This window comes from Clupea harengus, chromosome 8 (assembly GCF_900700415.2).
Source record: "Clupea harengus chromosome 8, Ch_v2.0.2, whole genome shotgun sequence".
Taxonomy (NCBI): domain Eukaryota; kingdom Metazoa; phylum Chordata; class Actinopteri; order Clupeiformes; family Clupeidae; genus Clupea; species Clupea harengus.
This window is the reverse complement of record NC_045159.1, coordinates 2,888,320-2,907,641: the sequence shown is the minus strand read 5'-3', so window position 1 is coordinate 2,907,641 and position 19,322 is coordinate 2,888,320. Positions and strand designations below refer to the sequence as shown.

The 19,322-nt window shown below is 42.8% G+C and overlaps 2 protein-coding genes across 2 annotated transcripts; one reads left to right on the top strand and one right to left on the bottom strand.

The window, feature by feature from the left end:
- Nucleotides 1–80: 80 nt before the first annotated feature.
- im:7138535 (uncharacterized protein LOC797998 homolog) lies at nucleotides 81–3,056 on the bottom strand. The gene is made up of 8 exons (XM_012821963.3): nucleotides 2,755–3,056; nucleotides 2,330–2,436; nucleotides 2,105–2,227; nucleotides 1,727–1,992; nucleotides 1,178–1,258; nucleotides 936–1,052; nucleotides 587–733; nucleotides 81–481 (listed from the first exon to the last, which is right to left on the bottom strand). The coding sequence occupies exons 1-8, from the start codon at nucleotides 2,796–2,798 to the stop codon at nucleotides 344–346; spliced, it is 1,023 nt and encodes a 340-aa protein (XP_012677417.2). The 5' UTR covers nucleotides 2,799–3,056; the 3' UTR covers nucleotides 81–343.
- Nucleotides 3,057–6,392: 3,336 nt separating this feature from the next.
- On the top strand, nucleotides 6,393–17,440 carry hnrnpul1l (heterogeneous nuclear ribonucleoprotein U-like 1 like). The gene is made up of 16 exons (XM_012821998.2): nucleotides 6,393–6,499; nucleotides 6,967–7,231; nucleotides 7,522–7,992; nucleotides 8,129–8,396; nucleotides 8,491–8,564; nucleotides 10,329–10,468; nucleotides 10,579–10,678; nucleotides 10,878–10,990; nucleotides 11,117–11,386; nucleotides 11,805–11,927; nucleotides 12,041–12,169; nucleotides 13,472–13,640; nucleotides 14,446–14,733; nucleotides 15,749–15,927; nucleotides 16,025–16,273; nucleotides 16,394–17,440. Exons 2-16 carry the CDS (start codon nucleotides 7,012–7,014, stop codon nucleotides 16,523–16,525), a joined length of 2,925 nt encoding a protein of 974 aa, XP_012677452.2. The 5' UTR covers nucleotides 6,393–6,499; nucleotides 6,967–7,011; the 3' UTR covers nucleotides 16,526–17,440.
- Nucleotides 17,441–19,322: the final 1,882 nt, after the last annotated feature.

Genomic DNA, 19,322 nt, shown 5'->3' with positions numbered 1-19,322 from the left:
TGCATGGCATCACTTCATCAGGCTTCATCTATTAAGATGTAATAAGTAGTTTTTTTAGAAGGATTTCTCTCACACTTATATACAATCAATATATTTAATTGAAATGTACAATAAAGAAATGTATATAAAATGGTAGTCAATTCAAAGAAAATTTTAAGAAAAAAAATGCTTCACGTCCCCTGACATGTCAAACAAAAAGAGAGATTTTAGCTACCATTAAGTACATGGCACAATCCTTAATTTTAAACATAACTATATTGTCAAAAATATCTCATTATTATTATCATAAACATAAATTGGAATGTTTCTCCTTTCAAACATAATGGCCTTTCCTTCCTTTTTGTTATTTCCGACTCTTCTTACTGGGTCTGAATCTTCTTTGTGAATTATCCCCATGTGCCCTCTCTCTCTTCCAATCTGGCATAGGGGGCTCCAGGTCTCCAGGTCTCCCACCTCTATCGGGTACGCCTCCCATCAAGACCTTCAAACACACACATCATTATCAGGTACATGGATTTTGACAAATATTCATGAATTCATAAACATCCATAAATGAATATCGCAAGTCTGGATGGTGTGACAGTACCTTATGGACTGCTGTGGAGGGTCCTGCCCTGACCGGCAGTATTCGTGACTGATCCTCTCTAGCTGCCAGCAGTAGGGAGAGGGACACGCAGGTGTCACCAGATGACAGTAAGAGGGGAGGCATAGACGACACCACTTGTGCTCGTTCCTGAGGTGTTCAGTTAAACTGTGTTAAACCAAGACACCACATGCCTTTCTAGGGCTACAATGCTAAGCACAGTTGTCAATTTCAGGTCATTGCTCAACTCTAATGATTACAAATACCTTTTGATCAACTTTTCATGTCTTTACAGCTAATGATTATAGATGTGTGCTAAGGATTGACCAAAGTAACGCACTTCACACTGTACCTTTCCCCTCTCCCCCCAGGTAAATGACTGAAGAGTGACTTCAAATCGTTTGATCATCATTTGTCGCCGACATCTGTAGTCTTTAGCAAGAGCTTCAGTCATTTTTTTTAACTGTTTCTGAGCAGGTGAATAAAAAGAATAAAGAGTAAGTCATTAGAAGTAGTTAAATAACAAGTAAGTGCAGTCAGTACAATATCCTTGTAATTTAACATCAAGTTCCAATATGTAGTTATATAGCATACCCACTGATCAGAATTCAGTTCAGCATTCAGCAATGGCTTTGGAATATCACCCCCTGGCAACTGAGTTAAAGATGATTTCACCTAATATGGTGAAAGAATATTGAAAGAATGTGCTACAAGTCAGTATGGAGAAGACCGCAATGCATTAGAGGTACTAATGTGGTCAGTAAGTATCTTAAAAAAGAATAAGTTCTGTTGGTCAAGCTAAATTCTTTAATAATAACTGCAGATTAAAGGTTCAGTCCACGATTCTGGTGAAAGCTGGTTGATATTTAATCTAAACAGCCAATCAAATACACCCCATCCTTCAGTGCTCTTCCTGCAATGTTGTTGATTAGAAATAGGATTGGAATAGTGTTCTGTTTGGTCTGAGCCACTTTGTTTGCTTCCCATTTACAGAGCTAGGACTGTATACAAACACCTGGCTTTTCTGAGCGCACACACACAATGCACAGCTAGAGGACTATGTGGGGAAATGACCAAAAGTATATTGGATTAGAATCGCGGCCTGAACCTTTCGCAAAGTCTACTGTGGACTGTTTCTCCCACCTGATCCTGAACATCAATAAGGTTGGAAGATGCATCCATATGTAGGGCCTCAAGGAGTAGAGACAACTCCCTCTTGGTTTTGTCTGTCTCCTCATCCAGTCTCTCATCTTGTTCTACAAATGATTCAATCTGTCCCACAATCTCTGCTTCATCTTGTATTTCCTCTCTTCTGTCTTTCCCAGATTCACTACATACTTCTATATCCTCTGGGTGGTTTTCTTTGTACATAATCATGTAAGCAGCTTGTAGCTCTGACACCAGGAATTCTGAAATGAATGGATTACATAGCATCACCACAAGGGACAAAGGTCTTTACCTCTTCCATTTTAAGCCTTTAACGGATGTTCAAACTTTCCACCTGCTTCCAAGCTTCCTCACCAGTGATACGGTTGACATTGGCTGGAGTCAGTGTCTCTGAAATTAATGCAGTGTATGGACAGGACATCTCTTTAAGAAATGCCCTCAGGTCCCCTGCAAGAACAGTTCCAGTGATTGTCTTCCCTGGGATAAAGAGGCAAGAGATTATCAATTGCACTGCACAGTTGAGCTGACATATGTTTGACATGCCAAAATGATAAGTATATTGGGGTTTAAAAAGTTTACTTTCAGCATCAGGGGAAGATGATTTCAGTTCTGACACCAGCCATGTGATTAGTGGACACGGAAGCTCATCACACGTACATTTGCTAATACACGCCCTCCCATGATACCTGTGTGAGGCATTTCAGATAAGATTATAGGCCTTCCTCCAAAGCAACGTGAAAAATACTTTTACAACAACAAAGTTGTCATTCTATGCCCGTAAGACAGCTCACGAGGTCAACGTTTGAAGATTAGGTCAGAAAAAACAACGATCTATGTTGTAAACATAGTGCAGATTATCTGAAATCCTATGGTAAATTCTAATGTTAAAAGCTAAACTCGCTGTCCTACAAATCGAGTATTCATTATGATACCCCCGTTCGGTTTTTGCATTTCTAGCTATCTACCCAACTAGATACTACCCTATCCAGTTCTTCCCAACTCACCCAAGAGTATGTATGGCATACACAGTCGAGGTATTCCTCTCCATATTGCAGGCCCAGAACTATATATGCTGCTTGAGAAACGTCTCACTTGTAAAACGAAATCTTTCCACTGTTGTTTATGGTCTATGTGTTCTAGGTCTGACTAATCGATCCCAGAACAGTCTCAACGTGGGTGTGGTAATACCAGAGACGTAATAAGGTAATTTGGTTATGCCAGATAATTTCTAAAGAGTTTAGAATCGGCTCTATCACTTGTTTGATGGTCACCTACCATAGATATAGAGAGGTAGATACCTTATTGGTCGCTGTTATATGTAGCCGCATTGCGTCTGCGCGCCTGTCACATCGAAGCAGTCAAGCTCTGCTACAAGCTCTGCTACAATGGATGTTGAAAGATGCAGACTTCTCTACAAAATCGTCTCTCTAATCTTCATGAAAGTATTTTTTTTATAAACGTGGGAAATTGAACATGGTACCGGTTACTTACTTGCAATTAAATGCAGTTATTGGGGGCGGTTCTAATCATACCAAAACATTATCGTTCTGAATAGCCACAGCTCTCCCTGGGACAATTAGGTTTCGATCTATGAATAGGCAACATCAAGTGTAAATGATGTAGAATTTCAGGTTTTGTGAGTTTCTCCTGTGTTGTTTGCAATGACTAACTCAAAGTTCAGCCTTTTTCTGCTTGCCGTGAGCATATAAATAGGCTATTATTAGTGTAGGCAACACAACTCACCTATACTCAGCATTAATGAGAACTACTAATGTGACTTGAGAGGAGAGTGCGTCTAAAAATGATCTGCATACGGTTTATTTTCTGTAAATACATTCCTTAATTTATAATAATAATAATATATCCATCTAAAAAATACTACACTGTAAGACAACCAATAAATATGACTTTGTAGGACCTATAAATGTGCCAGTGTTAAAGTTTTGTCTAGGAAATGATTGGATTTTCGGTCAGATACCTGCTTTGTCAGAGCAAAAGTTTTCCTGGGTCTGATGACATCATGTTTGGTATAGCCATGTACCTCTTCAAGAGCTCCTCACTAATTTATTCAGAATGTGAATATAATAAGATTTCAGCCAATGGCAGAGCTTTTTTAGAGGCTTACAAATTGTAAACAATACTGTTGTCACGAAAAAGCTCACTTTTCCCGGAAATTGGATCTTTTTTATTTTATCAGATGGTAAAAATCGAGCTCCTTCATTGTCCAAATAGTTCACATTTCAGGAGATCAATGTTGTGTACAATGCGAAAAGTATTGATAGTCTCAAAGTTCTTTTCAATGTCTCAACCACCTGTTATCTGTAGCTTACTCTGGTTGCATATCTATCATGTCTATGGAGCAGAATCCTCCTTATGAAGAAGCCACTGAAGTAGCATGGAGCAGAGCTGACTTCTTTGGACTAAAAGCAGTGAAGACAAGGCAGCTATATCTTTCATAACTGATTTCTTTTGACAGCGTAGAGGATAACTCCTCACATATTTCAGTTCACAACATTCAGTATCCATATAAAGAACAATTTAATAAAAATGCAAAAATCGCTGTCACTGGAGTCTGGAAGCTGCTGCCACTGCTCGCTGCCACTGGAAGCTGGAAGCTGCTGCCACTGCTCGCTGTCACTGGAGTCAGGAGGCTGGAGGCTGCTGTCACTGCTTTCCACCACTGGGGTCTGGAGACTGCTGCTGCTGAAACCGCTGAAACCGAGTCTTTACGAGTGACTTTATTGAGGCAGCGACACAGAAATGCCAGGAACCATCTTTCTTCTTGACTAGAATGGAGGGCGCGGCCCAAAGGGCTGGTTGGCGCGCATGCAGTCTTCATCTCTGGCTACAAAGATGTCGATGAAGTGCTCCAGTAGTGCATGCAGCGTCCATCTCTGGTTCACCTCCAGGCCCTCATAACTTCGCTGCTACAGATCATCGGCATGGGCGTGGCGGACCACAGCAGCAGCCATGGTGTGGTGTGGAAGACCCCTGTGCTGTTGGCGGCACGGCGATGGGTGGGTGGGGGTAGGGATGTTCGTGGGCAACAGTCCTCTGGCTGTCGCATCACTCGCAGTTTGACAGTGGCTGAGGTGAGGTGCTGGGTTGCGGGGCTCTGATACTATGCAATGGTTGTGCGACATGCCCTTGTTTCCATAACACCAGCACCCTTCAGATTGCCCAGATCGCTTCTCCTTTTTCCTTGCTCTACTCCAGGTTGGCCTGCCAGACTTAGTGCTTCATGCCAGGGGACCGCAAAATGTGTTTCACTTGCTCTGCTTTGGATAGGGCTGCCGCCAGGGACCCGGGTGCACTTTGGCTGGCCTGCTCTGGGGTTTTGACTGATAGATTCGTTCACGCCGCCCATTATTATTGATCACGTGACAGTGGTGCACTTAGCTGCACGCTAGTTTTCCTCTGTGCAGGAAGTGTTATACTGGGTGTTGTACTGAAAGCGGTGTAGCCCCATTTAAATAAAAGTCGTGCAACACTTTGGCCCAGTGCAGCACAAAAACAACCTGTCGAATGCGTTAATTGACCATAGGGAAACAAGAGCAATAACGAATAGCAAAGACGGACTAAAATGATAACAGTAATGCACACTAACATGAGACACAAAAAGAAAACATGATCTACATTTTAAATTCGATCACTTGTACGTCCACACAGCATTCTGGGAGCTACATTACATATCATACAGAAGCGTGTTACTCCCTTGCACACTACAATATTAAAGTTGAACTGGTTGATGAAATGAAAAGTTTGGGAACCACTGTTACATCATAATAACAAATATGTACAAGACGGACAAAATAGGCTAGAGAAAATAGCTTATTCATCGACAAGAAAACTGCACAACTTACGTACTCTTATGGCAATCTGCACCTACTAACTTACTCTAATGGCAATGCACTGCCAAGACGCCTCCCTGCCTCCCAAGCCGCCACGGTGTTAAAGTGAATATAAACATAAGTCACGAATGCCCATAGTGCATGCGTGAAAACAAAAACACGGCGCGTAAACCATTGGTAAAAACAACGCGCCCCTTTTCAGCAAACACGCACACACTCCACCTGATATGGCCACACCAGAGTATCGGTAGGGTATTTAGCGCAAACACCGAATGACCAGCTAAAGGACTATGAGGAGCAATTCGCTGAATCGCGGACTGTATTTAAAGGCCACACTTATTTTGTATCTTTTTGAAAGCAAAAAATAGACTTCCTACTGCACATTTAAATATATGATTATTTTGCACTTTTGAACCCCATCAAACAAACAAGTCAGACATGCTTATGTGGCATATTTAAACATATACAATGCATGCTATATTGTGTACGTTCAGTGTTTTACTAACCACTAAATTCAGATGTTTGCATTCGTGGTCTGTGACTACTGTTTGACTGGGAAATTATGGTTTTGCCCCTATAGCTATCTAACACTTAATTTAACCGGATGCAATCAAACGTTTGTTATTTGCTGTGAAAATCGAGGACGACATTGGCCTGCTGTACTTTATTGAAGGCTACCAATCAAATTTAAAAAAAAACTGAAGCGTCCAGGCAAGTACAATTGGATACACTGTAACCGTAGTTTATAGACGGACAGTAAGGCTAACCAATCACAAGCTCGCATGAAGAATGCTGATGCTGGCTCTGGGTCGCGGAAATAGCAAGCTAGCTCAGTCACCGTCCATTTTGCACAGAAGGACACCAAAACATTTGCTAGTGGAAGGGGAATAACGTAAAGGTATGTGCTACTATTGTGAAGTGTTGGCTTTTTAATACAAGTATTAATGTGATTTAACGGCTTTTGGACTATTGCCTCGTATCACTATTGAAGCTATGGACTAAGGTTGGTTAGAGTAAACTGCAGACTACGGTCGTTACCAGCTAGCGTTATATCGCTAGCTAGCTAGCTAGCTACCTAGCTAACGTAAATAGCCAGCCATCGTTACGGATTAACCGCCAGAAAGCATTGCCAGTCAACAGGCCACTTACGTGCTTTTTATTTTTGCAAGCTCAAAAAGACAGACAACTAGCTATTTGTAAAACCTAGTGCCGGTTGGAATAAGGTATTTCAATTATAGGCTATCCTTGGCTATTTTGCTAAATTAGCTATCGCTAGCTAGCTAGCCACCTTGTTAGCAGGGCCATTCATATCTCATACGATTTCTCCATCCTAGATTTCTAACATCATTTTAATTCTTGTTGAAGGTTGTGACCCCGGAGAATACAGTGCAACATTTAATTTCGTGCAACATGAGTGGAGTTAACGTGAAGAAGCTCAAAGTGAACGAGCTGAAAGAGGAGCTTCAGCGTCGTGGCCTCGAAACTCGAGGCTTAAAGGCGGATCTCGTCGATCGCTTACAAGCGGCAATACAGGCCGAGGCTGCTGGTTTAGGGGGCGGGCCACCGGCCGACAAGGGAGATTATGATGTCGGAGACGAGGCGGGAGCAGCCGAGTCTTATCAAGATGAAGGTAAACGCATGTTATTTTTATGCATATGTTGTGTAACTGTGTACGTTTGGGATGCAAATCTAAAAAGTCGGTGCATCCTAGTTTGTGTAATGTAGAGCAAATAATGGTAGGATTAGAGATTATGACATCGAGCTGGTCTCGTGTATTGCAACGTGACCCAGCTAACTCACTGGTGCTAACAGTTTACCTGCGATATGAGGATCTGTTAGTATTTCCAACGTGTTTGGCACGGAGCTGGTGATGCTAGTTTGTCGAATTGAAATGTAGTTAACTGTTTCGCCGGTTTGCAGAGTTTGAAGGGGAGGAGCCAGATGACGATCCAGACCAACAGTCCGACGAGGATGAGAACGGAGGACAGATGGTCGGGCAAGGAGACGGAGAAGCCGATGCCGATGATGGCGACAGTAACTCCGAGGAGAATGCAGACGATGCAGCTGGGGATGGATATGGGATTGGCGACTTCGCCTCGGATACCCTGGAGCCACCCATGAGTGGGCAACACCAGATGGGGCAGATGTACGGCAAGCCGGCGTACGAGGAACCTCAGACCAAGCAGCAGTACGACGAGCCAGAGGTGAAGCAGGAGTATGAGGAGCCCCCTGGGAAGAAGGCCTATGAGGAGCCAGTGGTGCAGCAGAGCAATGAGAAGCCCGACTTGAAGGAGGACTATCAAGAGGCAGAAATAGCAGAGCCCATGGCACAGAAGTCCGAGACTCCAGCAGAGGAACCTGAGCTCGAGGAACAAGCTGAAACTGCCCCTGGTGAGTTTAGCCTAAATATTTGGCCTATTAAGGGCTTCTTGTGTAAAAAAAAAAAAAAAAAAAATTTTGTAGTCACATTTGTCAATGAAAGTGGTACAGAATATCTAACAGCACTGTCTTCTTGATTGTTCAAAAGAAATTGAAATGAAAGATGCTCTCAAGAAAGAAGATGATGAGGAGGCGGAAGAAGAACAGAAGCAGGAGGAGGAGGAAAAGCAGGAGCAGGAGAAAGAGAAAGAGCAAGAACAACCAGCAGCAGAGCCTGGTAATGAATGGGAAGCTATGCAGGATGACCAAGGATCCCAAGCTAAAGGAGAGGATGACCGATATGGATCTTACAACCGCAAAAGGCCATACGAGGAAAGCCGTGGTTATGGCTATTATGAGCATCGTGAGGACAAGAGGTATGTGTTCATACCCTTGATTCTACCACAGATATTGTGTTCCACAGTTATGTTCTCCATCGCTGATTGTACTTAATCATCACTGACTCCCCAGAGCACGCTCCCCTCAGCCACCAGCGGAGGAAGAGGAGGAAGACTTTGATGATACCCTTGCAGCTGTCGATACCTGTAAGTTTAAACTATTTGGCCGATGCATGGGATGTTGGCTTTGATGTTTTGGTTGCATGATTCATAATTTGATTCCTGGAGAAGGTAAAGACTCATTTGGATGCACAATCTGCAGCACTAGTCACTGAAGTCTATAGGTCACAGCCAAGGTCAAACACATTCGGGGTAAAGACCTGATGTCCTAATATGTAGGGATGGGCGATTAATCACATTTCAATTACGGCATCCAACAATTATGATCAAGATTTTGATTGAGATAAAACAATTATTTTGCTGCATTATGTTTTGCATGTGTTTGCAGTGGCAGTGCCCCATTAATCATCGTAGGCCTACGTCATCGTACAGTACTCATCTTTTCAACTGAGTATGAAAAAAAACCTCTCAGTAGATACTACTTGGTACACAAATGAACTAAAGATGATTTTAAATAACATTTGTCTGTACACATTAGTCTATTTACTCCATCCAGAGCATGTCTGCCAGGGATGGTCCAAAACAGAGAAGCACTATATGGTTGTCAAATGACCAAGTGTTGTGCTGGAGTACAGTTTAAAGATGGGTAGGGTTGACCTGTTGGATAGGATGATGAGCTGCTAGCCTATGAGTGTCAGAACCAAGAAGTGGACAGTACGAATGCTGATGCACTTCACAGATCTTGCTTTAGCCAATAGTTGGTTGGAGTTTCCACGACTGCTGCAAATCATCTTCCAGAGATGGTTGGCCTGAAAAACCCAATGCGCTGCAGATGAAAGGGCTGCTCAGGGAAGCCCAGAGTGCAGTGTATCATCGGCAATGTCTTCTTGTGCAAACAGATCGCAAAGGCTTTGCAGAAAAACATTTGCATTGTTTTTGCATCGATTACACACACACTCACTCGCCTTAACACGCATGCACATAAACGCCCGTCCACACTGTTGGCACTTTTGTTCTGTTGAAACAGTTTATACTTTTCTACACACTGGTGACTTTATTGTGTCATACCTTTATTGTGTCATACCAGGACTTCATACCAAAACTTCCTCCTGTTCAAAGATAATGCTTGTATGCTTTATACTTATGCAGGTCTTACTGATCCCAAATAGCTAGGAGTGTTTAAAAATGCATGCAAAATCTAATCTTGGGTCTGAGGTTCTAGATAAGAGAACATATTACTGCTTGTCCTGTCAGTGACTAATATATCTGCTTGTCAAACAAAAGAACTTAACCTTTGAGCGCCTGTAATTAATAGGCTGTGTCGGCCATTGATAAGAATGTTTCTGAGGCAAAACGGTCTATTAGGGTCATCTCTGAAGTCTCATTTGCAACTTAAAGGGTTTAGCGGTAAAAGGGATTGGAATATTTGAAGTTCCAAATAGGGTTAGGGTGCTTTGGCTTAGATTTGGGGGTATTTGTTTGGTTTTCAAAAATGATATGCTTTTGGTACTGATGCTGTTTTATTTGGCGGGTCTCCATGTCTCAAATAGTCTGTAATTGGGTTTATATTTCACTAATGATTACATAATCTTGAAGGTAATGAGCAGAAAGATGTTGAAATCTCAAGTCTAGTAGTCCTGAAGTAACCTTCTCTTCATACTTAATGTTAACATCCTAATTTAAAGCCTCATGCCCTCATATACAGCATTTGTGTCCTTTAGGGAATGTATGCCATGCTGTGTGTGTGCGCTAGTTGGATATTTATGGTAGTTGGGTGTATTACTTTTTCCCCCAAGTGTGAGTTCAATGAAGGACATACTTATGGACAATTCCAATATTTTTCCCCAACAGACAACTGCGACCTGCACTTTAAGGTGTCTCGTGACCGATACAGTGGATACCCTCTCACCATTGAAGGCTTTGCTTACCTTTGGGCTGGGGCACGGACATCCTACGGGGTCAGCAAGGGCCGTGTCTGCTATGAGATGAAGGTAACGCCGCCTTTTCTGTCTAACCTAACATGACCAGAGTGCATACAGTGCCTGTGAAAGATGCGTGAAAATGCTGGAGTCCAGGTAGAGATGTTGTTTTCTCTGTGTAGATCAATGAGGAGATCTCTGTGAAGCACCTGCCGTCGAGTGAGCCTGACCCTCACGTGGTGCGAGTGGGATGGTCCCTGGACTCCTGCAGTACCCAGCTCGGTGAGGGAGCTACCATTCACTGCTAAATTATGCTGTACACTAGAGGATAAACAAGATAGTGTTAAATAAATACGAGGAGCCATAGCGTTGCATGCATTGAATTAGGAATCGCTAACATTCATTATCTCCGCTGTTATGGAAAAAGTGAGTGTCAACTGGACCTCCAACCTTCCCTCATCAGTTCTGTTTTGATTTTCAGGTGAAGAGCCATTCTCATATGGATATGGTGGCACTGGAAAGAAATCTTCAAATTGCAAGTTTGATGATTTCGGAGAGAAGTTTGGTGAAAATGATGTTATCGGCTGCTTCATAGTAAGCACATTATTATTATTATTATTATTATTATTTTGTGCAGTTTTCATGCTTGTATATGAAACGTCTCACTGGATATGGGTTAACATCTAAGCCTGTCTTCCTGTCTCTACCTCACATCTGCAGGACTTTGAGACTGATGGTGGTGATGTGGAGATGTCCTACTCTAAGAATGGTAAGTTGCTGGGCGTCTGCTTCACGGCGACCAAGGAGGAGCTGGCGGACCGGCCGCTCTTTCCCCACGTGCTGGTGAAGAACTGCGCTGTGGAGTTCAACTTTGGCCAGAAGGCAGAGCCATTCTTCCCTCCGCCAGAGGGCTACACTTTCATCCAGCAGGTACCTTTGGAGGACCGGGTCCGGGGAACCATTGGACCTGCATCCAAGGCTGAGTGTGAGGTCAGTTCAAGCTGTCCGTAACTATGCCTGTGTCTTAATGTATCTGTTTCGTGTCTTCTGATGGGAAGGTAGAGAATTCTTCTCACTAATTCCAGAAAAAGTCCCTTTGTAAAGCCAGGCAGATGTTGGTAAATAGAATGTACTGCCTCTCCCTAACAGTTGCTCTTTGATTAGTTTGTTGCTGTCTATTTATCTGATAGAGCTTCACTCATCAGCATGCAGATCACATGGTTAGGTCATCAAAGTGTAACTTTACAACACAAACTGATGCAAACTTTTCCTTTCAATGCTAAAACTGCAGTTGCAATTGCAAACACCTTGTGATGACAGTAATTTCATAAAATGTTAACTGTATTGTTATTACAGTGCTTATCAGGCATTGTGATCTTTTTCATTGCGTCTGCATTACCATCCTCAGATCCTGATGATGGTGGGCCTGCCAGGTGCTGGGAAGACCACTTGGGCCACGAAGTACGCGCAGGAGCATCCTGAGAAGAAGTTCAACGTTTTGGGCACCAATGCAATCATGGAAAAGATGAAGGTGACCTTGAGCTCGTAGAACATGCAACCCACGTGGTTAATTCGCTCTTACTGGAATATTGGAATTATAATGATGCCATGTTTGATAAAATTCCGGGTGGTTTCCCCTCTCAGGTGATGGGACTGCGCCGTCAGAGGAACTACGCCGGCCGTTGGGACGTGCTGATCCAACAGGCCACACAGTGCCTCAACAGGCTCATCCAGATCGCCGCCCGCAAGAAGCGCAACTACATCCTGGACCAGGTACTGCCCTCCCCGAAGGCTCTTCCCCCAGCACAGCTGTCCCCCTCTCCGCCCCCCTCCCCACTCCCTGAGTCCCAGCCACTGCTGTCCACTGTTGCACACGTCCATTAATGCACTCTCTGCTACTGTCTCTCTAGTTCAGGAGAAAGGCACTGTTCAGCATCTGTTTCCCTGGAGACTTTGTCCTACCTTTTCTTTGTCCTGAACATGTTGCTGAAAAGTCATTCATTTTGTTTTTTGCTTAAATGAAATGAGGATATTTGCTAATTTCGTATGTTTTTTTTTTATACACATCAGTATTTTGGATTTATTTTTGTATGTCTTGTTGAAAAAGTTCTTTCCGCACTGTACTTTATAGTCCAATAGTAAGATGTTGAAAAACAAGTAAACACTGCCTGGTGAGTAAGAAATATACCTTCTGTTACTATGGTAACCGTAAGAAACGAACATCTCCTTTGATGTTTTTGAATATAGCTTTATATGTAGCATATGGAACATTTGAATGTTGTGTTTTAAATGCAAACTTGAAGGTAAGTACGAAACTAACCTGCTTCAACTTTCCAGAGCCTTTTGGTCAAGTTGAAAGGTAGGTAGGGTCAAAAGGACATGCTTTTGGTTTCCAAGGATACTGTAAGTACCCACAGGTAGGTTATGAGTGTTTGTCTATGTCTTGGGGTCTGATGAGCCTGTGAGGAACAGGTAAGTAAAGGTAAGTAAGGGGACCCTGCTCAGGATGTCATAGCAGTAAGGCATAGGGTGGTGTTGGTGCTTCAGACAGTTTTAATCTTTTGGATTGCTACTCCATTAACTTCGTTCAGTCAGTGAAACAATGTGGCAGTGAAGTTTACTCAGTGAGTTTTTGTTAGGTGTTGTTTGAATGTGTGGTGAACTTAAATGTTACTTTAGCTGCAGGCACCATAGAGATCTGGTTTTCAGTAAATTGCCAAGTAAGGTTCGCCGGTGTTGCAGATAGCCTTGTAGTGAAAAAAAGAGTATTTTTTGGGGGAAGTTGACTACATTAGAGCTATTCCCATAACTTGTCTTAGAGGGTCCCCTCATGTCAGTCTCAAAACCTGTGGATGCAGTGGGTTGAGGCCGTGCCTCGTATCCAACTCAAAAGGTAGGTCTGTGGGGTTGTGAGAGACGACATGTAGTGAATCCAGAACAGTAAATATAGCCATGAAAAAAACTCTCTCACTTTCATCGTTGCAGGAATCCAATTTCCCTCCTATGGAACGCAAAGCCGTAACAAAAGCAAACAATAATGAACAGCTTCTACTTCTTTCTTGTCACCATTGCTAGACAAATGTATATGGATCAGCCCAGAGACGAAAAATGCGTCCTTTTGAAGGTTTTCAACGCAAGGCTATTGTAATTTGTCCCACGGACGACGATTTAAAAGAGCGAACGTTAAAGCGAACTGATGAGGAAGGGAAGGATGTGCCCGATCATGCTGTGTTAGAAATGAAAGGTAGGAATTCCATGGATAACCAAAAAACCACACAAGATCTGCTTTGCTATGAATGTTTGTTTTGTTTTTGTTTATTTGTTTGTTTTATTCGAACTTGGAAGACCCCCCCCCCCCCCACACACACCAGTTCTGCCCCTTAAGTTCTAGCCTTTTTGCCAGATAAAAGAGCTCTTCCTACTTTTTCCTCCTTTCATCATTCCCTCTTGATTAATTCCATTTCCTGCAACTCCTCTCATCTATATGTCTAATGTTGCTATCTGAAACACGGCTTTGTGGAGACAGCTTTCAATTCAGTATTCAACACACAGCTAACGTAAAGGCATTACGATAAAGCAATTAGAAAGAGGCATAACCGCCAGTCTTACAACTCTGCCAGGATGGATTTGCAGTGACATACTACCCCTATCTCTCATAACTGTTCTCTTAGTCTGGCACTTTTATTTTCCTTTCCATACCCCTCCACCTTTCAATCCCCTACTCTATTTTTAAATAAACTGGTGCAAATCTTCCCTTATTCCCTCCAAGGTAATGTTTGCTCCAGCTCTCACACTGCATTCTGTCCTCTAGCCATTCCTTCTTTCTTGTGCTACTATTTATTCCCCCCCTCCCCCTTCCTTTTTCTCTGTCTGTTTCTCTTTCTCTTTTTCCGTCCCTCTCTCCTTTCTCTTTCACTTTCACGCCTCCCTCAGTCACTCAGGTTTTTTCAGTTGACTTTTTTTAACTGTTTGTAATCACGTTCTTCTCTTTGTCTCGCCGGCACGGCCGTACCCCCTACCTCACTGCGTCCCTGCCTCTGCTCCCGTAGCCAACTATGTGCTCCCGGATGCGGGCGAGTTTCTGGATGAAGTGAGATTCGCCGAGCAGCAGCGCGAAGAGGCTGATGTCACCATCAAGCAGTACAACGAGGAGGGCCGCAAGGCAGGCCCACCTCCCGACAAGCGATTTGACAACCGCCCCGGAGGCTTCCGTGGCCGTGGCGGGGGCTTCCAGCGCTATGACAACCGTGGCGGTCCCCAGGGAGGTAGGGGCAGTTACCAGAGCAGGGGTGGACCTGGTGGCGGTGGCGGCGGCGGCGGTGGTGGCTTCCGTGGAGGTAAGGGCTGTGTGGACAGATTTCAAATGTATTCGCTACATTAGTTGGCACTACTACTTCGGGGTAGGTGACCTGCCCAAAAAAATCATCTCACACTCTTTTTCATCCACAATCTGTCTAACAACCTAAGTGTGTATCAGTGTCTTAAATCCCACGTTGTCTACAGCTTTGAACGGCACCGTATTCTTAAGTGGTCACATTCTGTCACCTCTTTCAATCGTCTGCGGCTTTTATTGTATTTTTTCGAGTGCTCTAACTCGTCGGTCAATGATAACAGTTTACGTTTCGGGACCTCGTGCGATACGGGTGGGTGTGGATGTTGTACCAACCTAAGTGAAACACGATCTGCATGTTCCTTCGGATGCTTCCTTTTAAAGTGCTTGAATAGTTTTATCGTATTACTTCCGGAAGTGTCGACCATTGCCCGAAAAAGTTGACAGATAACTTGGCTTTGAGAAATATCTGACTGCATATCCGACCCACTGCCACACCCCTGACGCCCGGTCCCTATTGGCACCAGCTCCTTATTAGCATGGCTGCTCGTTCACGTTGAATTGCTGTACACATACATCATAGTGATGGAGCCCCTTTGAAAGAGACATATCATTTGGCCAGCATAGCCATCTAGTAGGAGATCAGTCTGTTGGTATTCATCGTAGCCTAAATCCACTGGCCATCAAAGTTTTATGTGAGGTTTAGATACATTAGTATCGTAGAGGACATAAAATGTCATGATCGCTATGATTTGCCTGAAAAGTAGATTGTGGACATCTTCGAAATAGATCCCTGGGCTTTGTAAAGCGCCTTGAGACAATGTTATTGTTTGGCGCTATATAATTAAAATTGAATATGAAATATATGAAATCATCATATTGCCCACCCTTACTAGTGCTAGTGAGTAGTGAAGGAGGAGTGAAATATTGTAATAGTAGAAGATGAATCACAAGATGCTGTTATAGTAGAGGTTTTGTAAAATGTGTGTGATTTTGACTGATTTTGGTAATCATTCCAACAGGATACAACCGTGGAGGCTACAATCAGAATCGCTGGGGCAACAACTACAGGGAGGGAGGCTCTGGGGGACGTGGTAACTACAACCGCAACCAGCAGTCTGGCGGAGGCTACAACCACAATCGCACGGTACCCTACAACAAGGGAAGCACTGGAAGCAGCGGAGGATATAGCCAGTCCCAGGTAATACACCTATATAGGTTTATAGTTAATCCTTACATATTGGATGGCTATCAATTGCCTCGAGGTAAAATATGCTATTCTCTTTTTCCTCTCATAGCCACAGTCCTACAATCAAGGCTACAACCAAGGCAGCTACAACCAAGGCGGCTACAACCAAGGTTATAACTATGGCAGCTATAGTCAGTACCCTGGATATGGGCAAAGCTATAGCCAAACTCCTGCAGTAGCAGGAGCTGGAGCAGGAGCAGGAGCTGGAGCAGCTGGAGCAGGGGCAGGAGCAGGAGCAGGAGCAGCCGCTGGACAGACATACAACCAGCAGCAGAACTACAACCAGCAGTATCAGCAGGTAAGCAGGATCTCTCGTCGCAACATCTTTGCTCCTTGAAATGCTTTGAATCAAACATTCACAAATGAATTCCTACATTGAATGACAATGCTTTCCTCTTCCCCCCCCCACCCATGCCAGTATGCACAGCAATGGCAGCAGTATTACCAGAACCAGAGCCAGTGGAACCAGTACTACAACCAATATGGCAACTATGGCAACCAGCAGAGCACCCAAGGAGCGCAGGGCTCACAGCAGGGCACGCAGCAGTAGGCCAGTGAGGCTGCCCACCCGCATGGCAGATGGAGCACATTCCTCCCGTGGCATTCCACCTTGCACCTCTGCCTACAACCACTTCGTTCCTGTTTGCTTGTCCGTCTTCCCACATGTCTCTGCCCTTGATTTAAAAAAAGAAAAAAAGAAAAAAAAAATCAAAGAAATAAAATCTGTTGTTATAAGGTAAAGGCGATTTAATCCATGCTGCTGTCCTATGTTTTTTTTTTTTTTGTTTCGTTTGTTTATTTGGCGACAGCAGGGTTCTGGTTGGTAGCGTAATATTAAGTACACCTTAATCATCATGCTTGTTCTAGCCCATGCCAGATCATATAAAAATAGAACTCAGTAATATGTGGTAGTTTTTTGTTTCAATAGTACACACTTCTAGAACACAGTTTAACATGGATTTTCACACATACATTTTTGGTGTGTATGTGTGTTTTAAAAGATGGCTTATTTTACTATTTTAATATTTCACTGTCTCCTTGTTTTATGTGATCTGTCCTTAGATCAAAGATCCACGCATTTCAAATGGGTGGAATTGGGGTTTTTGTCAGACCATTATTTTCTTTATGAATGCAGAGTCATGTAAGACCTTTGTCAAAATGTAGATACATTTAACAAATCCTATATTGTTTTAACTTTCAACTAAAATTTAAAGCTACAAATCTTACCACAATTTACTTTTGTACCATTTTTAAAGGTGTTAATAATTGTTTGACTTCAATCCTTTGTTGCTCCAGATTTTTTTGTTTGTTTTTTTGGTTCCTTTTTCTGGTGTAGTGGTTTTTGTGGTTGTAAACCTTTTTATACCTTACAACATGTCTGTCAAACAGTATCTGCATGTGATTTTGTGCTCATTCAGAATTTGATGTTTTTGTATTACAGAATATACCATAATCTGACAAACAATTTGGTCTTAGTGTTTTTTTTGTTTTTTTTACAGTATTGTTTCTGTATGTCATCACAAAAATACATTGCATTGACGGAAAATCAACTTAATCATACAGGGTTGAGCCCATTTACAATGGTCAGAATGACATATATTTATGTCTCTGATCATTTTAAAAGTGCTAAAAAGTATATTTCTGTTACTAGCCATATCCACATTCTTATTTCATTCCATAATCATATTGTACCTGTAAACAAAAGGACTGATCACATTAGCAGGGTGACTGCTTTTGACCGATATATTTACGTAATTTTAAAAGTACAAATGCCAAAAAGTAAATTTCCGGTTACTAACCAAATATTTAGTCTCATCTCCTTCTAAAGTCAAAAAGCAGCGTAGGCCACTGGCCAAAGTCCCATTGCCCACAGTCCTCAGTCAGTCACCACTGGTTCACTTGTCCCCAATACGTAGACCTACATATTATCAGGACCATTTGAGAGCTCTTTCCTTGGAAACTGTAGAAAGGGGTTGTGTACGTGTAGAAATGCGTACCACACAGACCACAGACGCTGTCGTTGTTGAACCACGTAGGCCAAGTTCTCTGAAACTGCCTACGGAGGGCACCTCTGTTTTGTAAAATGTGCCCACGGGAATGGGTTTTCCTAGCCCCTGTTTGTTGCTGAGACGGATCCCCAGGTGAGGTAAAGTGCGAGTTGTAGACAGAAAAGAAAAGTAATCAATCAACGTGACTCACTGAATGAAGAGATTCTGATGGATATCAGTACTGAACTCTGAGCAGAGAGATGGCCCATTCATTTTGACCAGGTAAATGGTAAGTCAATCATACACCCACTGACTGGCATTGACCAGAATGCTCAGAAATGCCTAACTTTATAGAATGTCGTCTCATATATAGGCTACGTCTTGTTGCTCTCACCCATAACTGCTATAAGGGTTTTGTCTACCTGTAGGCGACAGCATGCAAGTGAGTCTTCAATCTTCAGTGTCTCCATTCACATACACTAGACCTAATATGTTAGTATGCTGCATATTAGGCTAGTAAACCGCAGATCAGTTTAGTTTCGCACAGGGATCCAATCTTATCACAACATGAACATTTGTGATTTGTGACTTCTGATTGCTTTGCATCACTCCCATCACCTATCCCACGCATTGCTGTGTCTTATTGTGTGAAAGCAGGCTACACTCAAGAATGTAACTTTGAAGGGTTTTGCTAATATCAGTTCCATTGATTACAGACAATCTGGCAGGTGGGTAAACCTGGACCTGCCTCTGGTATTTTACCACAGCTCGGATCATCAGATACCTTGGGTTAGGAGACCATACAATCAGTGGAATGCACAAGCTTTCTGGAGAGGCAATCTAACAGCAGGGAAGGCATATGGGCTGCATAGGTTTCAGCCTCAGGACAGTTGGTTTGTGATTTAGGTGATGTGATTCATGTGCCTGAAATCATCAGTTTTTGTGTAGTAAGGTCTTTGATACATTATTTGGATGAAACAATAAGTAAGATCATACCTCAAGTCTTACTTGTCAGGCACAGTATTTCTATGCTGAATGCGGAAAGGTCATTTCCAAACTGTTCAGACCAGTGGTTCCCAAACATTTGATGGCAGGCCCCCTTTTGACCTAGAGAAAATGTGTGTTCCCCCCACCACAGTGCAAAGGCACTTGTGACGCTCATATATTACCTGCAGTACAACATTTCATTTAAAGAAGTGCCCATCAGCTGTTGCATAGCTTTTCTTATTTGTTTTATTTTGTATTTCTTAAATAAGCTTTTCTTATTTGTACGTTTGAACAGTTACACATTTTCTTGTTTATGTCATCAATTAGTTAAGATTAAATATTTTATCAGTTTAACATTTTGTGTTTGATCAG